General features: G+C 44.1%; 1 protein-coding gene across 7 annotated transcripts in view; it reads right to left on the minus strand.

Moving 5' to 3' along the window:
• Positions 1-12,219, minus strand: part of LOC129867056 (talin-2-like) — a 141,146-nt gene that overhangs the window by 46,172 nt on the left and 82,755 nt on the right. For all 7 annotated transcript variants that reach the window (XM_055940192.1, XM_055940191.1, XM_055940193.1 and 4 more), the window contains 13 exons: positions 12,011-12,115; positions 10,573-10,728; positions 9,613-9,714; positions 9,438-9,514; positions 8,102-8,288; positions 6,221-6,334; positions 5,669-5,777; positions 4,807-5,015; positions 4,426-4,524; positions 3,937-4,104; positions 2,404-2,698; positions 949-1,115; positions 160-288 (listed from right to left, as the gene is read on the minus strand). In XM_055940192.1, coding sequence (XP_055796167.1) covers positions 160-288; positions 949-1,115; positions 2,404-2,698; positions 3,937-4,104; positions 4,426-4,524; positions 4,807-5,015; positions 5,669-5,777; positions 6,221-6,334; positions 8,102-8,288; positions 9,438-9,514; positions 9,613-9,714; positions 10,573-10,728; positions 12,011-12,115 — 1,917 coding nt within the window. The remainder of the gene's footprint in view (positions 1-159; positions 289-948; positions 1,116-2,403; positions 2,699-3,936; positions 4,105-4,425; positions 4,525-4,806; positions 5,016-5,668; positions 5,778-6,220; positions 6,335-8,101; positions 8,289-9,437; positions 9,515-9,612; positions 9,715-10,572; positions 10,729-12,010; positions 12,116-12,219) is intronic.

Genomic DNA, 12,219 nt, shown 5'->3' on the forward strand with positions numbered 1-12,219 from the left:
GATCTAGGTAGTTCTATCTGACACAGTGTGTCATGGTGTTGGATGGACTTCTAGGGTTTGTGAGGAAGGACAAATGCTGATTGCTACAAAACTACAGCAGGACAGGGTCTCAATGGTAGCACAAAGGGTACAATGTGCTGTCATTGTCTCTCCAACCACCTCCAGCCTGTTGACCAGCTTCTTTTTGATGGCGTTTTGAGCTGCAGCGTTCGTGGCAACGCGTAACCCCTCTGCAGCCTCTCTCAGCCTCTGCTGCTGGTCCTCATTTTCTGGGTACGCTGCAGCCCCCTGTTCACAGACATGCACACACAGACATACACACATGCACGCAGGCAGAAATGAGAGAGGGTTTGATATTCCCTTTGCCACTGCAGAACTACGATTGTATTTAGTGGTGTTTAGTTGCTTGCAAGCAAAAACACCACTAAATACAATCGTAGTTCTGCAGTGGCAAAGGGAATATCAAAACCTCTCTCATAGTCTCAGTGGCACTCTAAACATTTCCCCAACACTGTGACTGTATATTAAATGCAGAGGCATTAGGCTCTGTCTGTTTTCTGACAGTTTCCAAGGAAACCGTCAGTGCAAGATTCCCATTTCTTCTTTGCAACGGCAGTGGATTCGTGATGAATGTGTCACACGTTTCACTTGCCTGGCGTTTTCACAGTGATAATATCCTGCTCATTTATACTTGTCTACAGCGCCATGGGCTTATTAAGAACCATTGGTGCTGCCCTTTCATTATTTCAGCTCTAAAGAGACGCAATGGCTCAGACTACAGCAGGAATATCTCATTTCCATCAAAGTATATCAGTAGAGTTCTAGTTTTAGTTGCAGACATGACACTAATGATAATACACTAATATGACATATCGTAAACTAAATGGCATATTATAATCCTAGGAAGGATTAGTGTAAGTACAGTGTAGTGGTCGTCCGTCTTAGTACCTTAGCAGCTTCTACCATCCTGGCCGTGGCATCAGCCAGGAGTTTAGCTGCTGCTAGCAGCTTCTTTGAGTTGTCCACGTCAACCTCAGCCTCAGCGTCTGACCTCATGGCATTGACAAGGTCCGACGTGGCCTGAGCCAGCACCCTGGCCTGACGCACCATCTCCCCTACACACGATCAGAGAAAGAGAGCGATCAGAGAGAAAAGAGAGAGACATCAATACCTCCCCACTGTGCTATCACCACAGAAACATGGCCTAGATTATTCTCTGAAAGCTGATCCCTCATTGGGCCTCACAATACCCTACACGGCTTCCTTTTCACCTTCTGGTATCGTACTCACAGTATCACAGCAGTTTCCCTTTGGCATTCTCCACTCTGGTTGTAAAAAATATATGTCTTTATTCCTTCACAAAAATGCACAGAAAAGGACTAGAAAGCTGCTATAGTGCTGTTTAGAAGCTACCATATTTCCCCAGTCAGTCTATAAAAAACTTGCCTACAGCTAGAAATAACTAGGGAGAAGACTATAAAACACATGACATCTAGGCTACTTTACATCCCAGTATTTACAGACAAAATAGTCAGTGAAATGGGACTGTTAAGGATACTTGGCTGAATTTCTGCAATTTCTTTTTACAATAATTTATGGAAGTCAGAGTGTTAAAGGGATACTTCGGGACTTTAGCAATGAGGCCCTTTATCTACTTACCCAGCAGATACCATAGACTTCCAGTCATTGCGCTAACGCTAGGTAGCTCTGGCTTACGAAACTACCTCTAACTTCCGTCATAATGGACACAGAAACATACAAATGATATCCACAAGTTCATCTGACTGGTGAAGTAGATAAAGGGCCTCATGGCCAAAATCTCAAAGTATCCCTTTAGCCCTCCAAAAATGTTCAGGTCATATGTTTTCTTTTAAGTTTCAAAGCCCCATTGAACAGTGATTGAGACCAGATTTGAAGCTCTGTAGTGGTTTTCAATGACATGTTTTCTACAACCCCTTGAGGATTGGCTGGGGTTAGGAATTCTTCAGACTCATCGGCGAACCATAACAAATACTTCAGGCTTTGAAAATGTTTCAACAGCAGGGTTTTGAAGGTCAGTTAATATAAACCATAACCTGACAACATCTTTGGTCCCACTCTATCAAAATACATGGGAACAACCTCAGTGAAAGTCTTGAGAAAAATAGACAAGAAACACAGGCTAGATACTGGTACCTACTTCAGTGATAATTCTTACTTACTAAGTCCTTGGATAATAGCTAGCTAAAGTTTTTAAACTTAAACTGCTTGATGCCAGAACTGACCAGGAATGTGAAAATACTTAATCAAGAGTGAAAGGTTCTCTCACCATAACCACCAAAATAGTTATCAACCACTTCCCTTCCCTCCGCACTACACCAGTGTCTCCACTTATCACCCCTCCCCGCCCCTCCTACAGCTCACCTGCGTCTCCCATGGAGGTGAAGATGCTCTCAGTGACGGTCATGATGGTGTCTGTGGCCTGGTCGTAACGTCCGATGGGCTCACCACAGCTGGCATAGTGGCGTACGTGCTGCAGCAGGTCACTGAGTGCCTGGCTCACTGTGTTGGCCGCGGCACCCACCTGCTTCAGCAGCTCACCTTCGTCTGTGGCCGCCAGACAGGCCTTGACACAGCTCTCCACCGAGCGGTCCACCAGCTTCCCTGCCTCAACCAGCTGCTCCTGGCACACCGGGGAACTGATGGTGGGGCTCACCACCTGGACGAACAAAGTCCAGGGTCAATCTCTAGTGGCCACTCTCAAAATACAACACATTCAGAGATGCTAGGCCTAGGCCAGTGGTCAACAACCTTTGAGTCAAGATCACTTTCTGAGTCAAAATGCAAGCCAAGATATATCACTCAGATAATTAAAAAAATAAAAAGCCTATGCAACAGTAACCTATTAAAAACAGTTCTGTAGCAATGAGGTTTGTGCAGTAGGCTATAGGCCCAATACATTATCACTACATATTGGCTATGGTTGAATTGCCCTGCCATTGCATTGCTGTTCTTCATAGAACATTTAAAAATTATATTTCAAAACTTATATGATCACACCAATAAAAGATCAGTTGTTGTATTACCTGTGAGGCACAGCTGAGTGTGCCTACATTTAAATAATTTGCTTTTTTATTTTTATTTAACTGGGCTTGTTCCTGCAATGCATCTGATGGTGACTCTCAGCAGAGGGAGAGAGCAGCAGAGGGTCCGCCTCTCAACATCACTCTGCTCTCCCTCCCTCCGCTGAAACTGATATTACTCAATATAAAAAAAGACCCAAGCTGCTAAGAACAACGTAAGCCTATCGATACACTTTCCTACTCATTCATTGCAGCGCTGGTTGTAGCACAACTTAAACAGTAACTCATAGGAACAGCAGCTTTTCTCTCTAGCCATGGTTGAAAAAGTTTAGAAATGTCACTGTCAACTTTGCTGTGAGCTTGAGGAAGCTGCAGACTGTAATCTGACATATCAGATTAGCCGGTGGTAGACCAATAGGTGCACTTGATTTGCTCTCCGGGCCCACGAGGAAGGCAGAATTAATTAACTTCAGACACATGAAATGGTTCAAAATGAGAACACTTCGCCTACCCGGTAGCTGAATTTGGTGCACCTACCACCAACAGCGCGAGACGAAATAAGAATGCAAGGCTTTATCGTTGAGTTTCTTAAAGAAATGTTTGGTGAGCAATTAGGAATGCTTTGGAGGTCGATCGCGATCAACCGGTTGTTGACCACTGGCCTCGGGACACATGTAGGTGTGTACAAGACTGATAATGCTATTCTTGACATAACTAATTTAGAATAGGGTATAGTCTTTGCTGGAAATCAAGAGACAGAACAAAAAGCCATTTCAGTTCAGTAAGCCAGCTCTTCTCCTATCACCAGTCCTTGTCCTGAGCTGTCCTCCATGGCTACAGGAGACAGGGGTGTGGGCGTCAGTTGGAGCAGTACCTTGGTGCAGGCCACCAACTGTGAAGTGGACAGGGCACACCGAGTAGCAGCTGCAATCACTTGGTTCTGCAGCACCGTGTCCTCTGCCACCTGGGCCACGTTCTTGGCCTTGAGAACCATCATGGCAGCTGCGTTGGCCACTGCTTTGGCCAGGCTCATCAGAATGTCCTGAAACACATTCATCACCGTCACTCACTGAGCCACAGCAGAGCTAAGAAAACGTGACTGGACGGACTGAATAAGGACATTTCCATTATGTGGTCTTAGATCTGGTAGCTATATAGCTGTATAGTCAGTATGCAGAAACAGTAGAAATACAGGCATTCTCTAGCGAGGGATTTACTGTCCACTAAATTACAATAGCTAAAGAAAAGAAAGCCTGATACCATTATATAAGTGTGTGTGCAGTTCTAAACAGGAACTGGGAACATGCGTGTTTTCCTGTTTGGCAGCGGAACTATAGAAACAGTGAGTAAAGTGCAGTCCAACCTGGAACCTCTCGTCAGTCTCGCCCTCCCCCATGTGACGCAGCAGGTCCCCGCTGGCCTGGCCTATACTTCCTGCTGCAGTCAGCACCGTCTGTCTGGGCTGCATGGGAGAGGATGACATCACCACATTCACAACACTGACCCCACCGCGGCACCACAGACCAATCACAGCACTTTGCTGCTCTCAGACACAGTTCACATCCCAAATCAAAACAGCTCCCAGTGATTATATCTACAGGACACATAATTATTGTGTCCTTCAACTGTTTTAGAAAACATACTATAGAAACATACTAGTGGATTTGTTAAAAAGGCAGTACACATCAATATATGAGAATAGAACAGATGTGATGGGTAGAACAGTGCTGTGTTGTGTCTGTACCTCTCCAGCCGCTGGCTCAACAGACCTGAGCAGGTCAGAGACGGCCCCTGTCAGGGTCCTGGCAGCTCCCATCAGGTTCTGCCCGCTGCCCACCTGGTCCTCCACCAGCGCTGCCAGCAGCTTCACCCCCCTAGACATCTCTGTCAGGTTGGAGGAGATGGTAGTGATGGCACAGCCCACCGCTGTGTAGTCTGTGTCTGTGGGGTCACCTAGGGAAGAGAGAAAGTCCTTGTTAACCATTTCCAGTGCCTTCTGCTCTACCTCTGACACAGTCTCTTCTTTCTCAGCCCAAACCCCAATCAGCAACCTGGGTGGTGTTATAATACACACATCCGTGTCACTATCATAATGAAAACACATTGGATATGGTACAGCGAAGATAAGTACAGAGAGAAGTGATAGTTAATTGTGGAGAGGTAAAAGGTTCTACTGGATGATAACAGGGAGCCTCAGTGCCATCCAACAGATGTCTGGGAAAGATGAAAACTTATCGAACGGCTGGCAGGGAGCAGTGTGGAGCAGCATGGCACAGCTCCAGCCAGGAGGCAGGGAGAGGCTGCCAGCCAGTTCAGATTCAAGACAACACGCTAACTATTTATTCCATCAATGGAAAAATGTATTATGGCAAATGGTAAATGCTCCATTATGTAAAGGGAACTCAGAGCCCTCCACTCTGGGCGCTCCACATTGGCTAGGAAAATGTGTGTATTGATTCTATCCCTATGGGTTTTTGCCCTTGAAGATGAGCGCCTATTCTTTTTTTTCACTCAAACTAGGACTAGAGGCCTTTTGTAAGAATAAATAAATAAGAATAAAAATAACAGAAAACTCAAAATGTCAGTAGGTAACCTCTTGCACTCACCTGCTGTAAGATTGACCACAGATGCCGTTCCGGCGGTTATGGCATCTACTTGAGAGTGGATTTCATGTTTGGACTCATCCACTTTGTTCTGAACCCAAACTCTGGACGCCTTTCAGGAGAGGGAGAAGGATGGGTATTGGCTTTCATCACAGTGGGAGATTTTCAACCCAGATAAACTTTACTATCAGTGATTAAAGGACTAGGGCTTTTTCACAACTCCTACAGCTTTTGAAGCACCAGTCTCGAGCTTTAAAGTACATCTTCCATATTTACAATCAATTTCCACCACCTAATTACACGTGGAACATGGGAGTTCAAATGGACTTTAAAAAAACTGAGTATCTCTAGACTTAGCAAATCAACACAGAGGGAAAACGCCAAAATTGCATCTTTAAAAAAAATACATTCAATGGGATTAATAAGTTAATATATTTTCCAAAAACATGCATGGACCAAAACATTCTGAGTGTTGGAAAAGTTTTGAATGGTGAGATTTAGTGGCTGTTGTGTATAAAGGGGGATTAGTCTAGTAAATGCGAGGTGGGAACTCACCATGTCCTGGCCCAGTGGAGGCAGGTTATCTACCTCTCCCAGATCAGCCTGGGCCTGCTGCACCGCCTGCATACTGGTGTTAATGGTCCCCATCAGGGCCTGCTGGGCCAAGCTCTGACAATACATACAGTTGAAGTCGGAAGTTTACATACACCTTAGCCAAATACATTTAAACAGTTTTTCACAATTCCTGACATTTAATCCAAGTAAAAATTCCCTGTCTTAGGTCATTTAGGATCACCACTTTATTTTAAGAATGTGAAATGTCAGAATAATAGTAGAGAGAATGATTTATTTCAGCTTTTATTTCTTTCATCACAGTCCCAGTGGGTCAGAAGTTTACATACACTGAATTAGTATTTGGTAGCATTCACTTTAAATTGTTTAACTTGGGTCAAACGTTTCAGGTAGCCTTTCACAAGCTTCCCACAATAAGTTGGGTGAATTTTGGCCCATTCCTCCTGACAGAGCTGATGTAACTTAGTCAGGTTTGTAGGCCTCCTTACACGCACACGCTTTTTCAGTTCTGCCCACACATTTTATATAGGATTGAGGTCAGGGCTTTGTGATGGCCACTCCAATTCCTTGACTTTGCTGTCCTTAAGCCATTTTGCCACAACTTTGGAAGTATGCTTGGGGTCATTGTCCATTTGGAAGACCCATTTGCGACCAAGCTTTAACTTCTTGACTGATGTCTTGATGGTGCTTCAATATATCCACATATTTTTCCTTCCTCTGATGCCATCTATTATGTGAGGTGCACCAGTCCCTCCTGCAGCAAAGCAACTCAACAACATGATGCTGCCACCCCCGTGCTTCATGGTTGGGATGGTGTTCTTCGGCTTGCAAGCCTCCCCCTTTTTCCTCTAAACATAACAATGGTCATTATGGCCAGTTATATTTTCGTTTCATCGGACCAGAGGACATTTCTCCAAAAAGTACGATCTTTGTCCCCATGTGCAGTTGCAAACCGTAGTCTGGCTTTTCTATGGCGGTTTTGGAGCAGAGGCTTCTTCCTTGCTGAGCGGCCTTTCAGGTTATGTCGATATAGGACTCGTTTTACTGTGGATATAGATACTTTTGTACCCGTTTCCTCCAGCACCTTCACAAGGTCCTTTGCTGTTGTTCTGGGATTGATTTGCACTATTCACACCAACGTACGATCATCTCTAGTAGACAGAACGCGTCTCCTTCCTGAGCGGTATGACGGCTGCGTGGTCCCATGGTGTTTATACTTGCGTACTATTGTTTGGACAGATGAAAGTGGTACCTTCAGGCATTTGGAAATTGCTCCCAAGGATGAACCAGACTTGTGGAGGTCTACAATTTATTTTCTGAGGTCTTGCCTGATTTCTTTTGATTTTTTCCATTATGTCAAGCAAAGAGGCACTGAGTTTGAAGGTAGACCTTGAAATACATTCACAGGTACACCTCCAATTGACTCAAATTATGTCAATTTGCCTATCGGAAGCTTCTAAAGCCATGACATAATTTTCTGGAATTTGCCAAGCTGTTTAAAGGCACAGTCAACTTAGTGTATGTAAACTTCTGACCATCTCAAATTGTGATACAGTGAATTATAAGTGAATTGTCTGTAAACAATTGTTGAAAAAACTACTTGTGTCATGCACAAAGTAGATGTCCTAACCTACCTGCCAAGACTATAGTTTGTTAACAAGACATTTGTGGAGTGGTTGAAAAACAAGTTTTAATGACTCTAATCTAAGCGCATGTAAACTTCCGACTTCAACTGTACACACAGAATGTACAGATTTTTATACACAAACACAAAGATCGTAGTTAGTGAAGTGTAAGCAAGGTTCTCTGCACATCACTGCTCCTACTGTGTGTCATTGGCATGGGTGCCAGGGGCATGCTCACCAGTGGGGGCATGTGTCCTCTGTGCATCTGCCCTGTGGTGATCTGCTGCTGGGCAGAGGGCATGGTGCCCATGTTAAAGGTGTTGTCAGGGCCGCCGATGGAACCAGAGCGGATGATACCTGGCAGTGCTACCGAACCATGCTCCACACGACCCACCCTGTTGAACTGCTGCTGTAAGATGGTGGACCTGGATGAGGGAAGGAGAGAGGGAGAGAGGGAGAGAGAGAGAGACAAACAGAGACACAGACAGAGAGAGAGGGGGATGGAAAGAGCGATGGAAAGAGAGAGAAATTCGAACCTTTACAGGACAACCTCTGACAAGGTGTAAGTCCATGCTCAGTATTACCAAAACCATTATAGTGAGTTAGCGACGGTAGGCACTGAAAGACATAAAAAGCGCTGTTTTCCTGCCCTTGTAAACAGATGCCACACTCACTATTGGTTAATTACTGCTTATTTTGAGAGGCAGCAATTATGTTCTGTGCTGAGAACAAAAACATGAGTCCATTGGCACCTAAACAGCAGGGAGTGATATGATGCCCAGTGTCTATCACAGCAGGATCCGCTATGAGACAAACAAGTTTTCAATAACAACCGGTGTCTGGATTCGGCGTAACAGGACAAGAGTCCATCTGTATTATGGAGTCTTTAGGGGTCTGGCTGCAGGCCAGGAGGAAAACTAGGCAACTGGGATCAAAAAAAATAAATGAGAAATACGTGTTTTTTTTGCAGAATGGGGGTCCTGGAGTCTTTTTCTTACGGAGGTTAGGAATAATGAAAAGCTAACAATTCTTATTTAACTAGGCAAGTCAGTTAAGAACAAATTCATATTTTACAATGACGGCGTACCCTGGCCAAACCCTAACCCGGATGACACTGGGCCAATTGTGCGCCGCCCTAAGGGACTCCCAATCACGGCCAGTTGTGATACAGCCCGGGATCGAACCAGGGTCTGTAGTGACACCTCTAGCACTGAGATGCAGTGCCTTAGACCGTTGCGCCACTTGGGAGTACTAGGAGAGTTACTACATTCCTGAAGGAGAGGGACAGAGGGAATTCTAGGATAGTGTTTCAGAGAACACGTTAATCTCACATATACTATACAGTGTGTTATAGGTAAATTCAGTTTAACTCCTTTTGTGTTCTTTTTCTCAGGGGTGTAATGCAGGGCAGGCAGAAATGTGATTATATGCCACCATTAAACTAAGGTTTACATTCACATGAGGAATGAGGAACTAGCCTGTAGTCTCTGAATATGGCTGGTCAGCATTCTCAACGTAAATAGGACTGCACCCTATTAAGACCATTTAGTATGTGCATTATAAACCTTTCTTACTTCTTTGGAGAGACTGACTCCTCCAGCATGGTGGACTCCTCATCTCCCTCCAAGCCAAAACGATCCTTACTCTGCTTCTGTGGAAGGGAATATCAAAAGGTGTCATAATAAAGAAAATAAAGTACTTGGGAAGTGTCATTTCTGGTTTGGTCATTTCTGGTTTGTCTTGACTTACCTTTTTGAGGATGATGTCGATATATCCTGCAATTAGCTGAGAGATCTGTTCCCCCTCTGTGGTCTGAACAGAGTAGTAACTCTCCTGGTACTCCCCAAAGTCCTGCAGGGTACAAGCAGATAGTCAGGATAGATACTGAAGTTACAGCACAGGTCCACCTGGTGATACCTCTAGAAAATGTAGAAGTGTGTGTATGTCATATGGGGAGTACAGCAGCTTTCTCAGAGGTCAAGGTTGAACCAGGGCCTTCTACTTTCACATGCCACAGCTCTTTGCCATGCTGTGCTCTAAGTTCAAAGTTTATTTCCATCCACACAAGCCCAGAAAGATGTGGGAGTACTGAGAAAGAAGCTTTGAATGGACTAGAGGTATGTCAGCAATACCTTTACCATTCCTTCTCCTAATGAACAGACAAACTTTGACTCCCTTCCACTACGATTTTGCAGTCCTCAAAGAGCTGATTAAATATGAGAAATACACATTGTCAATATCAATATCACACACTTCAAAGGCTGCCTATGTGAGACAGGAAAGTAATATATCATTCAAATCAATGTTGGCAAATGCACCTTTGAGTATGTTGCACTTCTTATTAATCTTTAAATGCGTTATTCAGTCGAGTGAAGTCTGGCTTAATAAAGCGAGACGAAACAAAAAACAGCAATGTTGACAACAAACAAAATACTAAATTGAAAAAGCACTCAAATGAATAAAACATCCAAGTGCTTCCCATTCTTCCAGTAAAATCACTTGTGTATATACACAGTCTAATATATACAAGAACTGCTTATTGACAAGAAAACACCATAACACTGTGGATTAGAGGTAGTAACAACAACACATACTATTTAGCAGTTATTTCTGTTGCTATATGGAGATGGGAGGGACAGAAGAGAGGTCAAGAGAGTGGAATGTGTTCCTGTGAATGTGGGATTGGAGTAGACGGAGGGCAGGTCATACCAGGGTGAAGCTCTTGGGAGAAGCAGCCCATCTCTTCACCGTGGTTAGGGGCCACTCCTGAACCACGTCTTTAGTCTTCTCTTCTACCCGCATCACCGACTCTTTGGTTATCCCCAGTAACCGAGGGACCAGCTTATTCTTGCTTTTCATCTTTTCCTAACAGACAAGACATAAGACAATATTTTCATAGGTGTTAAACACCTACACAGATGATTCACTGGGGGCATCTCTTTATTCAGAGAAATTAAAACCACAGCAGAGCAGCACTGCGTGCCACAGATAACACACATGCTCTGTTCTGTTTGTCTGTCCTGAGTCAGGAGCCCCAGTGGAGGGTTGATGGGGAGTGACCTTGCAGAGTTCAGGCTTGTTTAACCGGGGCTCTCTCCTGTTTTGCTGAATAGGCCATCCCCAGTCCCTCCTTCCCCAGGTCACTGTTGCTAGGGGAGCCTCAGCCTGGCTGTCAGTCTCCACCAGCAGCAGCACACTGACTCTGCCTGGCTCTAGTGCCCTCCTCCTCTCTGCCCACACACAATCCATTATGCCTCACTTCAGAGCATAAGCCGACTGTTGGCTCCACTCCAGCAATGCTGAACACTACGCACAATTAACGGTTAGGGGGACGGGGGAGTTGAAAAATACCTTTTCACGTCTCCAGGCAAATATTTTTATTGTCAGGTTCTAAAAGTATAGCTCCTTGACAGGAACAAGGGAACAGCTTTAGAGCTACTTGTACAGACACATTGTTTTTCATCCAAGGTCAGATAACATTATGTTGATTATCATGGTAGCTATGTTTAGAGAACTATTCCAATTGTTCATTGTCTTTGCTTACTCAAGAAGTTGTTCACAGTGTATTCAACGCAGGAAGTCAGATTTTGGAATCTGAATTGGTTTGACATGTTAGAGATAGTATCTTAAATCTGTAACATTTTATTTCAGACATAGCAGGTGGGTGAGGTTGTGAAACATCTTCTGGTCTGGGACTGGAACTGTCAGATAGGTTTTATTGGCTGTAGTCCAACCATCACAGACAGGCTGAATTCCTTCCATATCATATTTCAGAACCTTACAGTTATGAAAAGCTTGTTCTGGAAGCACTGAGCTGGTTTAAGAGTGACACATAACAAATGAAAGGTTGCAATAAACTTCCAAATTGTGCATTACCTACAGTATATCTATGTGTATATCTATATCTATCTATTTGGCTGTGGTTGCAGTGTGAGAGAGTGCTGCTAAAATGAATTATTTATCATGTCCTTAAAACCCCCAACTCCCTCTCCTCATCTCTCTCTCACCCACTCTCTTTCGCTCGCTCTCGCTCGCATACACACAGCTCTCAAGGCTAATCTTTACCTTGCAGTCAGCTGTATTTACATTGTAAATCCTTCAGTTTACTTTCTGTTGGAGAACACAATCCTCTCCTCTTATATCTTACCTTCACCAGGAAGAAGGAGACCCCATATGTCGGAAGGGACCTTGCTAGTTTCGCATACTTCACTTTAGACTCAATCTCCGTCATTTCTCCACAGGTTTTGTGATCCTGCGGGTCAGAGGGAAATAGGTGCAGCAATATGAACTTTTTAGAGACTTAACATTTTAAAATGTTCTGAATATTTTTTATTTTAATTCACAGCTTTTAAATTT

The sequence above is a fragment of the Salvelinus fontinalis genome, chromosome 12 (assembly GCF_029448725.1).
Source record: "Salvelinus fontinalis isolate EN_2023a chromosome 12, ASM2944872v1, whole genome shotgun sequence".
Taxonomy (NCBI): domain Eukaryota; kingdom Metazoa; phylum Chordata; class Actinopteri; order Salmoniformes; family Salmonidae; genus Salvelinus; species Salvelinus fontinalis.